The following is a 19,753-nucleotide window of genomic DNA, read 5'->3' on the forward strand; positions in this document are numbered from 1 at the left end:
GGGGTGGCATGGGGCAGCAGGAACAGAGGAACAGGCAAAGGGAGTGGGGTTGCCCGGGGGTGGGTTGGTGGCGGGGGATTGGCGAGCTGGGTGGGGGTTTGGTGAGTGGGGGGATTGGCAAGCAGAATGAGCAGGGCGGCAGAGACTCCCTAGTAAGCTTACATGCCTCTAACAGCATTCACATCATACTCCAACTTTCCATACAGTGTTATAGATGTGAAAGGCTCGGGGCAGGCACAGGCATCTTGCAAGGTGTGGGAGTATGATCTAGCTCCCCCCCCCCCGGCATAGTTGTGTGAACATGGGTTGGTAATGTGATGCAGTTGCTAAAAAGGCTAATGCGACTTTGGAGTCATAGTTACCAAGTGAAGGATACATTTTGGAGCACTGCCTCTTTTTGCTACAGGTCAAATGATTATCAAGTTAATTACAAATTAATTACCACTATCCTGTAAGTGACTGTCCTTCTGAACTACTCTTCACAGGGTGAGATTCTAGATCATGAGGGAAAGTGAGGCCAATATGCCTTAAAGAATTCCCGTCAACAGAGCAGTGAAATTAACATTTGCCACCCTGGGCTCCTGCCGGGAGGAAGGGTGGGATATAAATCAAATAATAAATAAATAAAACTATCTTTATTTTTAAATGGTATACCTGTTACAGAAAATGACATGGCAGGTTAATACACACATGTATATTCCTGGATGGGACCTCTGTCTCTGATTGGCATCCAACGAGGAGACTCCCTGTCATAACCCCTTGCTGCTTTTATCACCTGAATATTTCCCTCCCATGATTCTCTGACGGGCCTTTTCAGTAGTGGCCCCTCACTTGTGGAATGCTCTTCCCAGAGAGGCATGCCTTGTCCCATCTTTATCTATTTTTAGGGGCCAGACAAATACTTTCTTCTTTACCCATGCTTTTGGCCCTTAATGTGTGGGGGCTTAGCTACTGGTGGCATCTTTTAGTGGGGCGGGACCTATAGCCCTGTCCTTTATTTTCTGATGTATTTTTAGGGTGGGGTTTTTCATTGATTGTAGTTGTTATTATGTGGTTTTAATGTATTGATTGTGTTTTGTTTTATTGCAAGTCTCTTTCAATCACTTTTGCGAGAAAAGCAAGTAATATATACAATAAATAAATCAGCTAAGCCATATAAGGTAACACAGTACAATATAATTCCATGATTGGTCCATACCCAGCAAAACATCACTGAACATCAGCCCTGCCACCATTCTGACATTCTTGCATCGCTTGCTTTTGAGTTAGCAGCCACCACCTGAAGTTGAGAAATAGATGTACTTTTCCTGTCTTAAGCTCATCTCTCTGCCCTAAGAGGTTCCAGTGCTAAACTCAAAGCTGCTCTAGCATTAAAAAAAGCCCTTTTTCTTACTTACTGAAAAACATCCCTGAATATCATGTTCCAGATACCTATGACTTTTATGCTAAGCTGATGAATTAAATATTTCCAAGCGATCAAAGCAATACAATTGACAAACAGAGCAATACTATGGATTTGGATAGGCATACCTGAAATTCATGCACTATTCGCAAGATGTCATAGTTCCACGTTATTCCATGCGAGTCAGACCCTGGGAACCATTCTCAGCACTATACTTTAAAAAGGAGTTGGAGAAACTGGAAGGGGTTTAGAGTAAAGTAACGAAGATAATCAGGGGCATGGAAGCCAAATTCAGTGGGGCAAGGTGGAAGGAAATGAGTATGTTTTAGCTTGGAGAACATTGAGAGCAAGACTCTTTAAAGACCTGAACAGGCGTCACATAAAAGAGGGCAAAGACTTTGGCCATACATTAAAAGCAGTATCATGCCACTAACAGTCATGGCTTCCCCCCCAAAAAATTGTAGGGACAGTAGTATGTTAAGGGTGCTTTGAGTTTGGAGGCCCCTCTTCCCCTCACAGAGCTTCAATTCCCAGAGTGGTTTAACAGTCCATTCCTCTTCCCAGGGAAGTCTGGGAATTGTAGTTCTGAGAAGGGAAAGGGGGTCTCCTATAAATTCTCAGCACCCTGAACAAACAGTCCCCGGGATTCTTTTGGGGAAGCCATGACTGTTAAATTGGTATGGTACTGCTTTAAATGTATAATGCAGATGTGGCCTTATTCTTTCCTGTCCCAGATGATAGGACAAGATCAAATGGGTTGAAGTTACAAGAGAATAGATTTCAGGTGAACCTTAGCAGAAACTCATTCACAGCAATACACAGAGATGCTTGCTCAAGGAGAAGTGGAATATGGTTTAATCAACCTGTTGGAGAACCCATCAATTGCGTAGGCCTTAATAGTGGTGAGGAGGAGCCCTCCTCCAACCTGGAAGAGCCTGATGATTCATATTGGACGGTGGAGTGACACAGTGTATGAATTAATTTTTTATTTCTCCCCAGGGATCCCTTCCACGAGCACATTCCCAGAATAAAACATTAAATGGCACCACCTCTCTTCCTGGCAATACAAATGGCATGTCAGCACCATTGAAAGAGATGCCATCCAGTCCTAAAGAAACTCTTTCAAAAATCGCAGAGAGGTAAGTGTTCTCATCAGCAGGACAGGTGACCTTGTTTAGTGACTGCATGCTTGGGTAGTGCATGTATCAGTCCATGAAAAGCAAGCTTATGTTACTGTTTTTTATATTTATTAACATGGATGCAACTTTGTACAAGTGAAGGTCTCTGTGTGTGTGGGGGGGGAATTGTGATGAGAGATGCAGTCCTAATTAACGTTTGTTTTTCGTTCTATGCTACTGAGGACCATTGTAGGCAAAGAGACCGAGCTATGGAATTGGGAACCCAGTTTTGAATTTTGCCTCTTGTGAATTCATGAAATGGCCTCCCTCTCAGCAGCCTCTCCCCCCAACTGAAGTATAGGGATCACTGACCTGCCTTACATGGCTGTTAAAAGGATTGCAAGATAATGTGTGGGAACACTCAAGAGAGCATCAGGGAGGATAAAGCTTTCAATGGCTACTTTTCATAATGGCTGTATACTGCTTCCAGGATCAGAGGCACCATGCTCTTGAATCCCAATGGCCAGTAGGAGAAGGTTATTGCACCCATGTCCTGTTTACGGACTTCTCACCGGGACATGTAGCTAGTCGCTTTGGGCATCTGGATGCTGCGCTAGCAAGGCCTTTGATCTGATCCAACAGAACTCTTTTTTTCAAAGTTGTTCAGCAGTTGTCACTTAAAATATATTTCTCATAAGAACTGGATTGCATCCAGCGAAATCCTGCACTGAGTAAACCCACTGAAAATACAGGCCCTAGGAGAGCCATGCCCATTCACTTCTATAAGTTTTCTCTGAGTAGGGCTAACATTGGGTATAACCCGTTGTCAACAAACAGTTGCCACTTTGAATGAATTAGCCGTATCGACTGACTCTCTGACATCTCTCTAACGACTTCCTTCTCAATATTCAAGTTTCACATCCCTAGGTTTTTGTGACTTGATACATTATACTGATGAGAAGTAATTTTTCATCTAAGAGTAAAATGACCAATTGGGAAAGTAGGTGTCTTATAAATCAGATGTTGTTATCTTAAATGGATGTTTTGTGTTTCTACCCAATCTATTACGTATGCTTTTCCCCCCTTAATCAGCTCTGATGACGTTATATGCCTTGCTGAAGTGAACAAAAATGCAGATGTGGAAGCTGTGGATTCTGCAGGTACAGAGAACTGACATTTGCATTCCCCTATTTTTGAGACACATTTCATCAGAATGTGTTAAGTGAAACCTACCTATTTTTCTTATAGCTGTTCTTCTCTCTTTTTTTCTCTTTTATAAAACAAGTGCATAACTGGAGGATACCTAAATGTGCTGGGTGAGCAAACTGGTAACAAGTGTACTCCGATGTCTTCATTAAAGGGACACAGTGCAGACTTAAATCTTTCTCTGTTGCAAAGCTAGCAGCTGATGATTAGGTTCTGTGTTGTATTTGCACATGATATACAAAAGACAATAGGTGTGATTCAAGAGACGGAATAATAGGGAGATTTAAGGGTGCAATCCAGACAATAGTTAGGCACACTTCATTGCCATTAAAATCAGCCAAACTGAAGAGCATGAGTCCTTTATTTTATTTATTTAGTGAAATTTTTATTCTTCTAATTGGAAAAAATCCCTAAGTGGTGCACATAAAAACAATATATAACAATTATCAATAGTATACAAATAAAATCAGCAACATTACAGACAAGTGTATGTATAACTATACTGTGTGTCCTGATAGGCTAGCCAAAACAAATGTTTTAGCAGGAGTTGGAAACAGTAAACAAGGGTGCCTGCCTAATTTTAATAGGCAGGGAGATCCAAAGCATAGGTGCCATCACAGCTTTCAGTGTGACTCACAAATGCGAAGCAAACATCATGTGAAGTTTATAAGAGTGCAAGTTCCATAGATCGAAGCGGTTGAGTAGGCAACCAAACGCTTTGACTCAAAGCTCAGCTCTCCCTTCACAGTTGGTAGGTAGCCCTGGGCAAAATCACTAGGCTGGTTTGGGCATAACATGAAACCATCATTTGGCAATATGTGAATGAGCCCTGTACGCGTGAACCCTCCCTCTGATTTCCCATCTCGCATCCAATTTAGCAGTAAACTATAGCTATGGTCAAGCTGCAGCCTGCCTGACTTTGCAGTCCTGCCGTCCAATTCCGATGAAAACACAAATGCCAAGTTAGAAGGGAGAGGAAATTAGAAGGTGTGAGTAGAGGAGGGAGCATCTGAGCAGAGGGCTTATTCACATAGCACCGGCATTGTATCTGAATCAGTCTACTCTCCCTCTCTCTAACTCATTGCTTCGTCAGTCCAATCAGTGTAATGTACCTCACTGGGCTGTTCTGTGGATTAATAAGAATTGTGGAAAGGATATAGTTTAGGGGTGGGTCACATGTTTTCTATCAGCCTTGCTGCACATCTTTTGTGGGTTATGATAAGCTACCTTAAGACCTCTGGTGAGTTAACTGATGTGATATTCAATATGAGAGGATTATTTATAGAATACCATAGATTTTTGAAAAAGAGGCTATTTCACTTCTGAGCTGCTAAGGATGACTGCCAGTTTAAATGTTATTATTACCTTTTCTGAGAAGATCATAGTTAAATACTTGTCTGTATGATACCTGTTTAGAAAAACCAGGAGTTTGGGTAGTCCCTGTGCCAATGCTGGCTGCTATTGCTATCTGTCGTATGTCTTCACTAGCTGTCTGCTTTTCTTCTAAATCTGTAAAGGAAAGCCATTTGTCGGTTATCAAATGAATTTATGTGTTCTAAAGTTACACTTCTGCCAAATCCCCTTAGATGTTCAGCAGAAAGAAGCTTCTGTAAACGCAGGCACTACAGCTGCAACGCTACACAACTCGAAGGTTGGTTTGAAACAACTCCCCACTCCTCTGCCCCACATTTCTTGTTAGGTTTTTCTGCTGTGGTGCAACCTAAGCTTTACTTCCTGTTCTTCATTCTGTAATCGAAGAGAGTCCAAATTACGATTGGCTGCAAAGTGTGTTTCGAGTGTGCAATTAAATAGATGTTCTTTGCTGCGAGATGCATCGTCCGCATCCTCTGCGGCTGTCACTCTTTGGAACTTGCCGGAAGATCAGCTGCACTGATTTCGGGCACCCCATAAGAGATGAGACTTGTGCTCGCTTGGCCTGATCCACTCAAAGCCCAATCAGAACAGATTCTGAGATACCAAGATGAACAAGTCCACTTGTGTGAAGGAATAATAAAAGATTTATTGATTATACATGTAGGATATATACGCAGACGATAAACAGCAAAAGCAAAGAAAGCTTATGAACTCCCCTTCAATCAATGATTCCTCCAAATGGTGTTATAGGTGTAACAGGGAGGCACTGCAGTGGGCCTTGTCCCTGGTAGGCAAGTGCTCATTTCCTCCTCCAGGATGAGAACAAAGGGAAATCTCTTCCTCTTTCCAGAAACTGCCAACTGAGGCTTCTTGAAGGAATGAGATACTGAGAAAGCCAAGCTGTGTGAATATTTACATTTTGCCTGCTTGCCTTGCACAGGTAGCAGAGTGCAAAAAGCCACTATGAGATGTGCAGAGATTTGCTTCTCATGGCTACCATATTATATTCAATATGTGGATTTCTAGGACATTGTGTATGCCTTCTGTGCAAATTCACACTGTGCCTCCTCAGTCCTCTTCTGATTCCCACGGGACCCTCCCCACCCCCAACCTTGCTCTGTAAGGGAAATTCCACACAGGCTACCTGGTTTCATTGGTAGTACTTACCTGCCCGTCTATGCTAGCTTTATCCTCTGTATACCATGAAAAACATGGCTGAGTGAATTGAAATTAATCCCATAGCCACTACACCAGGAGGACTTTGCCATAGGAATGTTAATCCACTGTGATAGAAGCTTAAATCTAGAATATTAACGGCTTGTTTGCTTATTTTATTATATTTATCATTTGATGAACTTATCATTTGATGTGTTTTAGGAATATTCTGTAGAAGGTGTGCTGGAAACCCTTATTTATTGATTATTTAGTTATTACATTTCTATCCCACCCTTCCTCCTAAATTGTATTTTAAATACTATTTTAAAAAATGAAATAAATGAAAATATTTAAAAACATATTAAAACAAAACATCTTTAAAAACATCTTTAAAAAAAAAAAAAAGCTGTGAAATCTTTAAAAGCAATTCCAATACAGATGCAGACTGGGATAAGGTCTCTACTCAAAAGATTTAGGATGGACAAAAGAGTTCTTCACACACTACATACACAATAATGTATGAAAAAGAAAGGAAAGTTGTCTTGATCCGTAAGAAATAAATTGGAATTCACAGTCTGGCAACACTTTTTTTTAGGACTTGCCAAAGCGTCATTCAACTTCATCTCTTCTCGAGTTATAGATTGGGGTGGGACACCTTTTTCACTCTGAGGGCCACATTCCCTTGTGAGGAACCTTCAGGAGTCTGCATGCCGATACAATAGGCTACTGTCCAGTCATACAGAATTTAGCAGTTTCTACACCCCCACCCCCCAATTATTATTATTATTATTTATTAGATTTCTATACCGCCCCATAGCCAAAGCTCTCTGGGCGGTTCACAACAAAATAAAACATCAATATACAATTTAAAACCACATATAAAAAAATTAAAACACTCCAAAAAATACAACAATAGAATATTAATATACTAAAATGCTATAAGTATGACGTGTAAATACAAGATGTTATAATGTAGAAAGATTAATTGATTAAAATGATATTAAAATGCCTGGGAGAAGAGGAACATTTTAACCTGGGGCCGAAAAGATATTAACGTTGGCACCAGGCGTATTTCAAGGGGCAGATCGTTCCATGCAGACAAGGAAGAAGTGTTATTGCAGTTCAGGGACATATTCCAGCCTGGCAAAAGCAACGGGGGGGGCAGGGGGAGAGAGCAAGCCTGGACAAAGACTGCATATGGTCTGGTCATTAGAGCCAGACAGAGAGGCCTGGAGGTTCTGAGGTCCCCCAAACACAAGGAAAAATCCTGAGAAACTACTGAAGGGAGGAACACGTCCATATCCCAAATCTTGACAGCAGACATTTTTATTAGTACCTGTTTTAAATTGCTTAAATTCTCTCTTAATTGCAGGATCTATTACTGATTGATCTAACTGATGAAGGAAGTGATGGTCATAAAGGTGAGAAAAGTGTGTGCTGCATGCAAGTGCGCGAGCAAATACCCAGGTTAATTTACTGATTATTTTTTTTAGCTTGTTTTTAAAATGCATGAATGCCTTTTCCACATATGTTGCCCAGAGCAGTGTACAATACAGGAGCAAACACAGAAAAATTAAAGCCTTTCAGCAAAATCCTACTGAGCAGCAGCATAATATTCCAATGCATAATTGTTATAAATGTGATGCAGCTTCCTGATGAGTTAAAACTGTTGCTGTAGTGACATGTGACTGGTGCTGTTAGTTTACTGCTAATTGTGTCCTTGAGCATGCAGCTAATTTTGTCCCATATGCTATACATCAGCCTTCCTCAACATGGTGTCCTCCAGATGTTGCAGTCCAAGGCAGCTGTGTGCTTTTGGCTGCTGTGTGTGATTGGTTGTCAGGGATGTTTAAAATGGTGCGTTTCTTGCAGGAGTTGGGAAAGAAGAGGAAAAAGGAATTGCAAGGAGAAGAAACTCGGGACTAGAAAGCCTGGCATCCAGTCCTCCCCAGCCTGTGCTGCAGTCAACAAATCAGGTTGCCTTATTTCTTTATTTTAAATGGCACGAACTCGTTCATCTAGGGGTTCTGGGGTTGCCTGCATGTCCCAGCCCATAGCCTGAAGGCACTCAAAAGCAGCGCCACTTTTCTGAAGTTTAAGCAGCTCAGAAGTCTGGTCAGTGCCTGGATGGAAGACCACCTGGGTACCCTGGGTATGAGTTCCAATCAGAGAGAAAGGCAGTATGTAACGGAGCATGTAAAGAGGAGTTTCACAATCCTAAGCCTGCTTAGTCAGAAGGAAGGCCCGTTGAATTCAGTAGTTCTTACTCCCAGGTAGGTGTGCACAGAATGGGGAAGGGCCGTAGCTCAGTAGTAGATCATTTGCTTCACATGCAAAAGGTCCCATGTTCAGTCCTTGGCATCTCCCAATTAAGAGGATTGACTAACAGATGCTGGGAAAGAACATCTTAAGTTTGCTTATTTTGTTTTTTTATTTAAATAACATGCCACTTTTTAGTTTATAGAATCTCCCAAGAGTTCACAACAATTGCTAAAATCAGCAAGTAAACCTTTAAAAGCAGCCAAATAATATTAAAGTATAATTACAGCAGCCAGAACCAAACCACTTTCAATATCAATAGTCAGGGAATGCCAGGGTAAACTGGGAGATATTTTTCTGTTTGGAAAAGCATCCCACCATGGGTGCTTGCCTGATCTCCGTTGGAAGCTCATCCTATGAAAAAGGCAGCCCCACAAAAACAACCCCCTTCTGCACCCCGAGCAGCCAAACTCCAGCAGAGTCAGGAGGGCCCTGCCTGCAGATCACAGCGCCCTTTTTCTCAGCCTGAGACCCTGCAGAGCCACACCCAGTCAGAGTAGATGTTGCTAGGCTAGCTGGGCAAATAGTCCAGCTTGGAATTAGGCTCTTTCCAACATTTCTAATCGTGTAATGGACGGATGCCACTTGACTTGAATTAAACTATGCTATTTTGGGGGGGGGGTCACAGTGTAGTCTAATACAGTATCTGATTTCAACGCACAGTCATTCATGGAAATGGACTGCCTTCCAGTCGATTCCAACGAAGCATTCCACAAAATTCCATAATAAATAAAATAATAAAATTAAAAAGCCAAAGGATGAGCTTCATCCTCTTAGCCGCTAGAGGGCTGTCTTGTAATACCAGAGTCTCAGCATTCTGTTTAAGCCCTTAGGATAGAGCACACGGCCTTCCTTTAGCTCAGACCAGGAGAACCTGCAGCCCTCCAGAAGTTGTTGGACTCTGACTCCCATCAGCCCCAACCAACGCATCCAGTGGTTGGGGATGGTGGGAGGTGTACTCCAAGAACAGCTGGAGGGCCACAGGTTCCCCAGCCCGGCTTTACCTGTCGCTGGGGCTCCCAAAGCAGAAACACTCCAGTCAGGGGAGACTTATGTGTCAAGCTTGTCAATCAGGCTTTCTGCGTGGAGGGAAGGGTATCACTTTTATTGTTGTCTCTTCATAGTTTTGTGTTAAGAAGAAAGGTATATTTGGGGAGGCAGGACCACTGAACTAGGCATAAACATCTTGACCAGGTGGGCAGTGATCGTAGTTTTCTAGAAGATTTTGCATTGGGAAATTAACCTGGAAAGTAATTTGCATCTGAAAATGCACTGTAGAAAATGATCTAATTTGGCACATTTGTTTTACTTGTGTTTAGTAAACAAAGCCGAAAACTTGGTGAAACTGTCAAGCGTGCCTGATATTTATTTGAACTGGCCTCCTTTCATTGTTACTGATGAACCTAAGAAATGGAAAATATAAAGCACTGGAAAACTTTCTGCCCCATATCACCGTTGTTGGGGTATCTCTCTCCCTGCCCCCCCTTACCAGGAAGGGAAAGAAACATATTAAACACCAAGTTCATTAGTTTAACTTTAGTTTATAAATTCAAAGAGGTCAGGAGGCTAACATGGTCCAAAACAACTTTGCAATTTCAGGTTTTTGTGGATGAGGTGTGGAAGCTGATATATACATGATTGTTGCTATGTTATTTTTAAAAGCCCTTGAAACGTTCTTAAGTGCTATACAGTAGGGGCCCGCTTTTCAGCATTCCGCTAATACGGCAGTTTTCAACTAGAGTAAGGCCCCACTCACACGGCGCTTGTTCCGCTTTTACAGCGTTTTTGGGGCATCTGGCGCCATTTTATTGATGGAGTTCCGCTTTTCGGCAGGTTTCGCTTTTAGGCTGGGGTCTGGAACGTAACCCGCCGTATGAATGTGGCCCTACTGTTAGAACATCACATTGATAGTGATGGCCACCAACTCCCTCTCTCTGGGAGCAGGCCCCATTGATTAGAAATGTAAATGATAGTGTGGAGATGTAGCGCATTCTGGCTGTCTGTAGTCCTCTTGTTAACTGAAGCTCCGGCCTTCCACAGGTCTCCAAGCTGTTTCCTCATCTCCCTCCACTACCAAGCATCGCTTTGCAGCTGGAGCACCCAGACAAATTCAGACACACTCTACCTCCGCAGAAGCTCGAACTCGCCGTGACTCAGGTTCAAAATCCCAAAGGCTTTGCTCTCCACTGGAACATCAGCAAAGTGGACCCAAGGTGTGCCCCTATAGAAAGCTTCTGCTTGTTCATCTGCCTCGAGTATGCAAATAAGGGTGCACTCTCTAACTGGATGGAGACAGGCACAATTAAGTTTATGTCTCTCCCCATGGCTTGCTCTGTATCCCAGGTCCCGGGTTGCTCCAAATGTTACTTCGCCATTCAGTCGAAGGACATCTATGGGCGCTATGGACCCTTCTGTGAGATTCAGTCCGTTTCTGTGCTTTAGTTCCTGTGGAGCTGCACACTTGTTCATGTGCCCCCACACTTGTTCATGTGCCCCCCTTCTCTCTGTTGGCACGTTTTCCACAATTCCACTTGTAAAATTCTGTGTCTCAAGACTTCCAGTTCTCCCCATTGAGTTCTTTCCTTTCCTCAAGGGGTATCTTTATGCTACAGAGCAGGAAGGGAGGGAGGGACCAAGGCCCTTCAAGTGTTGTTGAACTACAGTTTCCATCATCTCTGCTCATTCACAGTACTGTCTGGGGCTGCTGGGATTTGTAGTTCAGCTGGGGCCACAGGTTTCCACCCACTGCCTGCTTTACATACAGTTTCTTTACACTCAAAACGTTTAAACATTCCTCCTCCTAACACTGAAGGGATAATGTTGAATTTTTTAAAAGTGCCTTTTCATGGAGACTTAACAGATTTTTTTTTCACTTTCAAAAAAAGGCTTGAATTAAAGTTGATTTAACTTCATGATGTCCTTAAAGCCCTTGCAAGATGCTCATTCCTGTTGGATTCCACAGGCACAGCTCCCGTTCCCAATCTGGTAGCTTGTCAACGTAACAGGGCTGTTTGAAATGGGAAGTATGGTCTGGTAGGTTTTTTTCCTTCTGAAAGAACCAGTTTGCTGCATACGAACATCAGTGTGCATGAAGACTTGACTGAAATTGGTTGGTCACAATGGCTGTTAACTCTCCTGTGTCTGCACCAGAATCAGTAGCTCTTAAGCACATGAGCTTCTGCTAAAAATACTTTGCTGTAGCGCCGGCCCTACCATTAGGCAGAGCGAGGCAGCTCCCTCGGGCAGCAGGTGGGCATGTGCCTTGGAACTTGCCCTGCACCCCCTAAGCTAGTCTTCCCCCACCCTCAGGGTCAGGTGCACCCAAGGATGTTGGAAGCAAGAGTCAACTGCCAATCGTGTCAGCTTCTGTACGTGGAAAGGGGGGGGGCGGAGGAATTATCCTGTCCTTTGCCTCAGGCCCCAAAATGCCATGGAATGCAAAAGAATAAATCAAGTAATTCTGCTCTTACTAGTCTTGAGAGATACTAACTCCTCAGACACACACATGCACACCTTCCAGCTCCTAAGATCCAAATAGATGCTGCTCTCAAGCTTGCCTGGCTCTTGAGGGCTAGAGGCTTGCTTAAAGAAAGGAAAGCAAGCTGTTATTCTCAGGACCCTGGATTGAGCCCGGCAGGAGTTTGCATCACCCAAGCATACAATCACGCACAGCTCTACCTTTTTCTCTATCACTGTGTTTAGTGCTCTTGAAATAGTTTGAATTTGTTCTTGAGTATTTAGCCAGATGCTGTCAAACTGAAATATGGTATCGGCAACAATACTGTTTGTAACTTTTATTTCCATATACACAGTGGGTATATAAAATACAAAACACTTGAGGCACAGTGGATAGAGTTAAGCTAGCAATCCTGAAAATTACTGTCCTCTGCCAAACATTTTTGGTTTCTTAATTTCTGTATTTTAAAAATAAAAAATCTTGAAAAATAGTAGGAGCAAATGTAAAAAAAAAAAAGTTCCTATAATTCCAAGTCGAGTTGCAAAGGCAGTAACATTTTAAGAAAAAAAAAAGGTGGTCTTTTTGTTTTTGGAAAAAATGATGGTATTGTCTTATGTGGTCAGAAATCTAAATATGAAAATAATTCTATATGTGTATGTACATGTACATACTTTTTTACATAAATATAATTTCAGTCTATACAATTTACCCGGCCAGACAAGTTCATTCTTTTGAGTAGCGAATGGACAGTGGTGCAGATTTTTGTATAAAATGTACATGTGCCTGGGCCCAAAATGTCTGAGGACTTCAGAGCACAGGACAAGAATAAGGAGCAGTAAATTTGAGTTCAAGGGGAGGGGGCAGAAACTGGTCAGTAACGGGGATGTCAGCAACCATTAGAGCAGCATTCTTCAACCTTGGGTCACCAGATGTTGTTGGACTACCACTCTCAACAACCCCAGCCAACGGCCAAGGATGATGGGAGTTGTATTCCAGCAACATCTGGGGGCCTAAGGTTGAAGAACTGTGTTAGAGCACGGGCAACCTTCCAGGGGCCATGTGCCAGTGATGGGCATGTGCAGAGGCAAAAGTGGATGGAGCAACAGCTCTGATTCTCCTCTCTGTACAGGCGGCTATAATCTAGCCATGCATAAGTCAGAAGTTTCTCCAGCACCGCCTACATCCTAACGCTTCATCTTCCATCCAGGCAAGCGAGACATGACTACAGTTCAGGAACATGTTCCAGCCAGGCAAAAGCCCTCAAGGAGGGTGCAAAGCAGGGCCGGTGAGGGGTGTGGCCTGGGGGAGAGTCCCAAGGGACAGACAGCAAGGGGGAAGGGTTCAGCCGGCCCCTGGGGCTGAAGTTCCTCACCCATGAGCAGAGCTTGGAAAAGTTACTTTTTAAAAACTACAATTCCCATCAGCCCCAGCCAGCATGGCCACTGGATAGGGGTGATGGGAGTTCAAAAAAGTAACTTTTCCAAGCTCTGCCCATGAGCTAGAGGGAGGTTTTCCATACAGAACACAGTTGGGAGGAGCTGGGTCTTTGCATGAATTCAAACATTTGGCCAGATATTTTGCAGGGTCTAGACATTTTCTTCCCCCTTTCATGTTAACATTCAAATCTGGGGTACCTTTTTTTTTTAACCTGTTTTAAGTAACTTTTTTCAGGTACATTGTTTTGGAGATGGAAAGGCTGCAGAGGGAAGTGACAGTTTTTGGTTCTTCTGGATCAAGGTGCAAAAGAAAATGTACTGAAAATGGGTTGGTTGGTTGGTTGGTTGCATTCCTTCACATCCTCCCAAATCTCAAAAGGCCCTGTATTGAGATATGAATTGGGCTACATGAGCATTTAGTTTAAACTTAATGGAATGGTTGTTTTAAAAGGCAGCTGATGATCAGCTGAAATGATCTTGATCAGGTGACAGCCATGCAGATGGAAGACTTGTAAGTTATGTTTATTTGGAAGTAACTCCCTATTGAGTTTAATAGGGCTTATACCCTAGCAACAGAGAGAGGATTGCAGCCTTAGTAGCAACCACTGGGATTAGTAAGGAAACAGCTGTTAGCTTTTGGGGTAGTCGATGGGGTTGTCTAATTTTAAAAAGAATGCTCTGTAAAGTAATCTTTGCTGCTGTTAAGGATGTCCCAAGACACATTTTAAGAGCAACCTGAGTTTTGTCACCTGCTGGGTGATTTGGCACATGCTTCCGGGGCTGTGAAACCCAGGCAACTTGTTTTGACACAAGCCAATATTGGAAAGATGGAGATATATATATAGCCACCAATAAATATGGTGGATGGGTGGCCAAATTATGGTTGGTTTGGGGGAGGGGGCTTGGGAAAGCATGTGGATTTGGGTAACTGGGAAAGCCAAAGTGGATCTTCTGGAATGATGCAACTCAAGAGGCAATAAGGTTTGGTGTTGTTTGGGCATTTCCTGGTTTAAAAATCACCCTTTTGTTGCCTGCTGTATGTATTTAAGCAGACAACAAAGCAGAAAAGCTGTGCTGCCAAAATCACTTTGTACCAGGACCCAGTACATAAATGCCTCCTTATGACTCAGACTGGCTGACCCAAAACTCTTATTGTCTTCACCAGGGGTGGCTAAACTGCTGGCCCTATAGGGTCCCCAAAATGATTTCTGGTGGCCCCCTGCAACTTGGCTGCCATGTTGTTTAATTTCTTTTTTCTTTCTACACCGACAGCTCTTCGGGGTCATGGCAGAGGAAAGCTACCTAGAATCCCTTTTTCAGTGGAGGGATTGGGTGCCCTCAAAGACAGCCTTTCTTTCAAATTCTTCCCAAATGTAGGGAAATGTTTCAATGAAGGCGTGACTGAACGGCCAGTGCAGAAATGAGCCAAGTGTTTGGTTTGACAACATGCTGCCTTTGTTGACTGCTGGTCAAGGCAGTGAACAGATTTACTCTGAATGCACAGTTTGATGTCCGGGAGCAATTGTTTTAGTCTCAGAAAGTAACGCTCACAGAAGCTGTAAGGGTTTTTGCTGTGCACCTAGAGCAGCAGAGAACAATCTTCCGCTGTGCTAGCTGATGCTGCGTCCAGCTGGAATTACTTCCAAGCCTGAATTGATTATGTTTAGAGCAGGGCACACCCATGTGCTAAACCCCTGGCAACCACATGGGCGCAGTACCTTTGTCCTGCTAGGCAGTTCAAGATCAGCCCAGAACTAGCAGCACCGAGCACATAATTGTCATACCATGCCACTACTTTAGAAAGAACTGCATCCGAGTTCCCTCCTCCACTGGCTTTGGATCACTGAAGGAACTACTGGCTGCAGGATGATATCCTGGATCCAAATAATTATTTGGGGGCCAAGAGGAGTCTGGATCTCGCAGACCTCCTCCTTCATATTCCTAAGGAGACTCCAGACGTCCATCTGAGTGCGTAGTGCTAGCGACAGAACAATGCTTACTGCACTCTGCCAGCTATGCACATTTGTCTTACAGAGCCATAAGACAACTCCTGCTTGTTTTGTTAATGCTTAGTAATATTACCTATTTTGAAAGCTGTATAACAAGAGGAAATGACAAAATCGTGGAGGATAGGTTCTATCAATGGCTACTGAGCACCAACAGCTGCCTTTAAGTTGCCCACTCACACTAGGGGAGTTTAGCTGTTCCAGTTGACCTGCAGTTTTCTCCCTCTCCCATAATACTTGTAGTTTCACACCAAGGGGGATGGGGTGATGCATTGGGAGAGGAGAAACAAACCATAACTTTACTACAAAACCGCTTCTGACTATATACAAAATAGTTACTGGATTTCCAGTACTGCCAAAGGATAGAACGTTTCCTTTTCCTAAAACCAGCTGCCAGAGTTTTATTTACGCTTCCTTAATATTAGGTACATGATGCCGCTGAGCAAAGTGAAAGCAAAGGCAATCCAGGCCAAGACGTAGGAATAGCCAAACTGGCCGCTGTTGACCTTGATAAAGTCGTAGTATGGACCCTTGTGAAACTCTTCATGGCGGTCTGTGTAAATTGATGCTGCAATCATCACGCACAAACCTGGGAGAAAGCGGAGAAGAAAACTGAAGTAGCGTCCTCCTGTTGCAGGCAACTGGGTGATAGAGATTTGGGAACCTTTGGCTCTCCAGATGTTGCTGAATGACACCTCCCATCAGCCCCAACAAGGATGACCCAATGGCCATGGATCACAGGAGCTGTCGTTCAGCAAGATCTGGATGGCCAAAGGTTCCCCACATTTCCCCTCAATAATATTTATTTAATTAATTTGCATACTGCTTCATGCTTCAAAAGAAGCCTCTAAGCGGTTCACAGTGTTAGCAAAAACCACAAATAAAGTGAAAGCAAAACTGCACATTTCACAACAGCAGAGTTGGAAGGGGCCTGTCAGGCCATTGAGGATCCAACCTCCTGCTCGATGCAGGGATCCAACTTAAAGCATACGTGACGGGGCTGTCCAGCTGCCTCTTGAACGCCTCCAGGGTCGGAGAGCCCACTGCCTCCCTAGGTAAATTATTGCAAATGTGCTCTAGGTGGTCCTGGTCTGAAAGCTGCAGCTGGTTCAAAATGCTGCTGCTAGACCATTGGTGGAGACAGACTACTGGCAGCACATAACTCCGGTGCTTAAAAGCTTGCACTGGCTGCCGGTATGTGTCGGGGGAGTCACTGTTGGTGGTCCCCCATGGCTCAGATGCGTGGCTCGTATCCACCAGGAGCCACACACTGGGAGGCCAATTTTATGGAATTCCCAGCTGAGGTTCAGCAAGCATTTTGAGGAAGATTTTTTTTACTGATTTTATGGTTAGTTTTAACTGATTTTATCTTGTATCTTTCTAACCTTCCTGTACACCGCTTACGGACCATGGTGTGAAATGGCATATAAATAGTTGAAAAAATAAAAACCATCACTCTGGAAAAGGCCCTCGTGACAGACAGGGATGAAACTATCTTGGTTTGCCTTTTAAGTTACACTTAAAACACTTTGAAAGATCTTAAACGTCAATATAAACTTAAAACAACAAACATAAATCTCACTAAGCAGCGATGGGGAACCTGGCACCTTCCAGATGATGTTGGATTTCAAAGCCCATCAGTCTCAGCCAGTGTGGCCAATAGTCAGGAAATAGGAGAGCTGCAGTTCAGCAGCATTCTGGGGAGCTGCAGGTTCCCCACCCCTAACTCAAAGGAGCCTCTGCTATGTTGTATATTGTATCCGTTAGGTATTTTTAAAAATCTGCTACATTCCTGAATGGACAGCGAAACAGATAATTGTATTATTCACTAATAGGCAAAAAACCTTGCAGTTTAAAAACGTACCTATAGCCAACAGATATTTCTACCAAAGTTTAAAAAGTAGGGAAATTGGGCAGCTATAGTGAATGCACCAGGGGAGCAGGAGACCTGACCTCCTCTCTGAGATATTGTACTGCCCTACAAATTTGTAAAAATGCAAGCACAATTTGGGTTGGTCTTTCACAGTCCAATCCACTTCCTGTGTAGCTTGGAAGAATTTGGTAACGTGCCTCTGGGCATATGGTGAGTGGTGGCAACACCTGCAGTCCTCCCAAATAACAGAAACAAGATGTGCTGTGCTGATCTTAGCAGGAAGGAAGCAACAATATTAACACAGATTTCAGATAGTCACTTTAAATAAGTTTGATTTACTTTGCAATTTTTTGTGAATTTCTCTGCTTTTTAATCCGGGAGGTAAGAAATGGGATCCTGTGCAGGTTTGCTGAAAATGGATTGATCATTTGCATGCTTATTGAGTTCAGTGGGATTTACTCCCCTGCAGTCATGCATAGGATAGGTGAAACTGACCACAGGAGATGGGGAGGGGAGAAGGGGAGCAGGCATGAGGTGGAGGAGGAGGGGAGGTTTGGTCATTTGCATGCTTATTGAGTTCAGTGGGATTTACTCCCATGCAATTATGCTTAGGATAGGTAAAACTGACCATTGGGAGGGACGCCTGGAGTGGGCAGGAAAGGAGGAAGAAGGGAGGAGGAAAGGAGAGGTGAAAGGCAGGTCTGATCATTTGCATGCTTATTGAGTTCAATGGGATTTACTCCCATGCAATCATGCTTAGCATATGTAAAACTGACCAGGGGGGAAAGAGGGCTGGAGTGGGCAAGGGAGGAGGATGAAGGAAGAGGGGAGGGGGAGGAAGGGAGAGGGGGAGGAGGAGAAAGGCAGGTCTGAGCAGTTGCATGCTTATGAGTTCAGTGGGATTTACTCCTGTGCAGTCATGGCTAGGATATGTAAAACTGACCATGGGGGAGGAGGGGAGAGTAGAGGGAAGGGGGGAGAGGGGAGCAGGAGAAGGGAATTGGAAGGGGAGGGGAAGGGATGAAGAAAGGGAGAGGAAAGGGGCAAAAAGGGAGGTGATAGGAGGGAGGAGAAGGGGAGGGCAGGTTTGATCATTTGCATGCTTATTGAGTTCAATGGGATTTACTCCTGTGCAATCATCCTTGAAAATGAAATGGACTGCCTTAAAGTTGATTCCGAATTATGGCGACCCTATGAATAGGGTTTTCATGGTAAGCAGTATGCAGAGGTGGTTTACCAATACCTTCCTCTAAGGCTGAGAGGCAGTGACTGGCCCAAGGTCACCCAGTGAGCTTTATGGCTGTGAGAGGATTCGAACCCTGGTCTCATAGGATAGGTAAAACTGACCATGGGGGAGGGGGAGGAGCAGGAGAAGGAGGGGATTAGAAGGGGATGGGAAAGGAGAAGCATGGGGTGAAGGAAGGGGAAGGGAAGGAGCAAGAGGGAGGGGATAGGAGGGAGGAGGAGGGGAGGGCATTTGCATGCTTTCTGAGTTCGGTGGGATTTACTCCTGTACAATGATGCTTAGGATAGGTGAAACTGACCTGGAGGAGGGGCAAGGAGGGGTGGGGGATGGGAGGAGATTGGATGGGTGGGCACTGGGCAGAAGGGAAGCCTCTTTCCTCTCCAAAAGGAAAACATTGTGAACAATATCATTCTTTTTCAGGGTTTCCTCCATTTTTTTATTCTACAGCAGGCACATGTAGCCTCCCACCTAAATTTAAACCAAAGCTGTCCCTGCCCACATCCACACCAGACGTTTATTTCCCTTTAGGCAGTCATGGCTTCTCCCAAAGAATCCTGGGAAGTGTAGTTAGTGAAGGGTGCTGAGAGTTGCTAGGAGAGGCCCTGATCCCCACACAGAGCTTCAATCAGAGCAGCTGACTGTTAAACCACGCTGGCCACTGGAGCTCTGTCAGGGGAATAGGAGTCTCCTCTCAGCACCCTTCACAAACTACACCTCCCAGGATTCTTTGGGGGAAGCCATGACTGTCTAAGGTGAAATAAAGGTCTGATGTGGGTGTGGCCCCCTGAATAGACTATTTGTACTGGGGGATGTCAACATTCATGCCAAGGCTACTTTGTCTGGGGCGGCTCAGGACTTCATGGACTCCATGACAACCATGGGGCTGTCCCAATATGTTCACCGCCCAGAGAGCTGTTGCTAGTCGGGCGGTATATAAGTTTTAAAAATAAATAAATAAATAGGCAAGCCCAGCAGCTGTGAGTCTGGCTTTTAGAACACTCAGTTGGTTCTTACTGAGCATGCCCGACATTATCATTTGAGTTCAATGTTAAATGTCTTAAATTAATTAAAAATCAGCCAGGCATTTTTTAAATTTTTAAACTGCAGAAGATGAAGGTCATAGTATGGGGAAGGTCATTAAAGGATTACAGGTATTCTGTG

General features: G+C 43.9%; 2 protein-coding genes across 4 annotated transcripts in view; one reads left to right on the forward strand and one right to left on the reverse strand.

Annotated features, from left to right (window-relative positions):
• ATF7IP2 (activating transcription factor 7 interacting protein 2) overlaps window positions 1-12,739 on the forward strand; it is a 30,122-nt gene extending 17,383 nt beyond the window's left edge. For all 3 annotated transcript variants that reach the window (XM_061599247.1, XM_061599246.1, XM_061599248.1), the window contains exons 6-11: window positions 2,402-2,541; window positions 3,613-3,680; window positions 5,313-5,377; window positions 7,628-7,676; window positions 8,128-8,231; window positions 10,615-12,739. In XM_061599247.1, the coding sequence (XP_061455231.1) occupies window positions 2,402-2,541; window positions 3,613-3,680; window positions 5,313-5,377; window positions 7,628-7,676; window positions 8,128-8,231; window positions 10,615-11,016 (828 nt within the window). In that variant the 3' untranslated portion in view covers window positions 11,017-12,739. The remainder of the gene's footprint in view (window positions 1-2,401; window positions 2,542-3,612; window positions 3,681-5,312; window positions 5,378-7,627; window positions 7,677-8,127; window positions 8,232-10,614) is intronic.
• Window positions 12,354-19,753, reverse strand: part of EMP2 (epithelial membrane protein 2) — a 41,875-nt gene continuing 34,475 nt past the window's right edge. The window contains exon 5 of the mRNA XM_061599249.1: window positions 12,354-16,062. Coding sequence (XP_061455233.1) covers window positions 15,875-16,062 — 188 coding nt within the window. The 3' untranslated portion in view covers window positions 12,354-15,874. The remainder of the gene's footprint in view (window positions 16,063-19,753) is intronic.

This window comes from Rhineura floridana, chromosome 17 (genome assembly GCF_030035675.1).
Source record: "Rhineura floridana isolate rRhiFlo1 chromosome 17, rRhiFlo1.hap2, whole genome shotgun sequence".
Taxonomy (NCBI): Eukaryota; Metazoa; Chordata; class Lepidosauria; order Squamata; family Rhineuridae; genus Rhineura; species Rhineura floridana.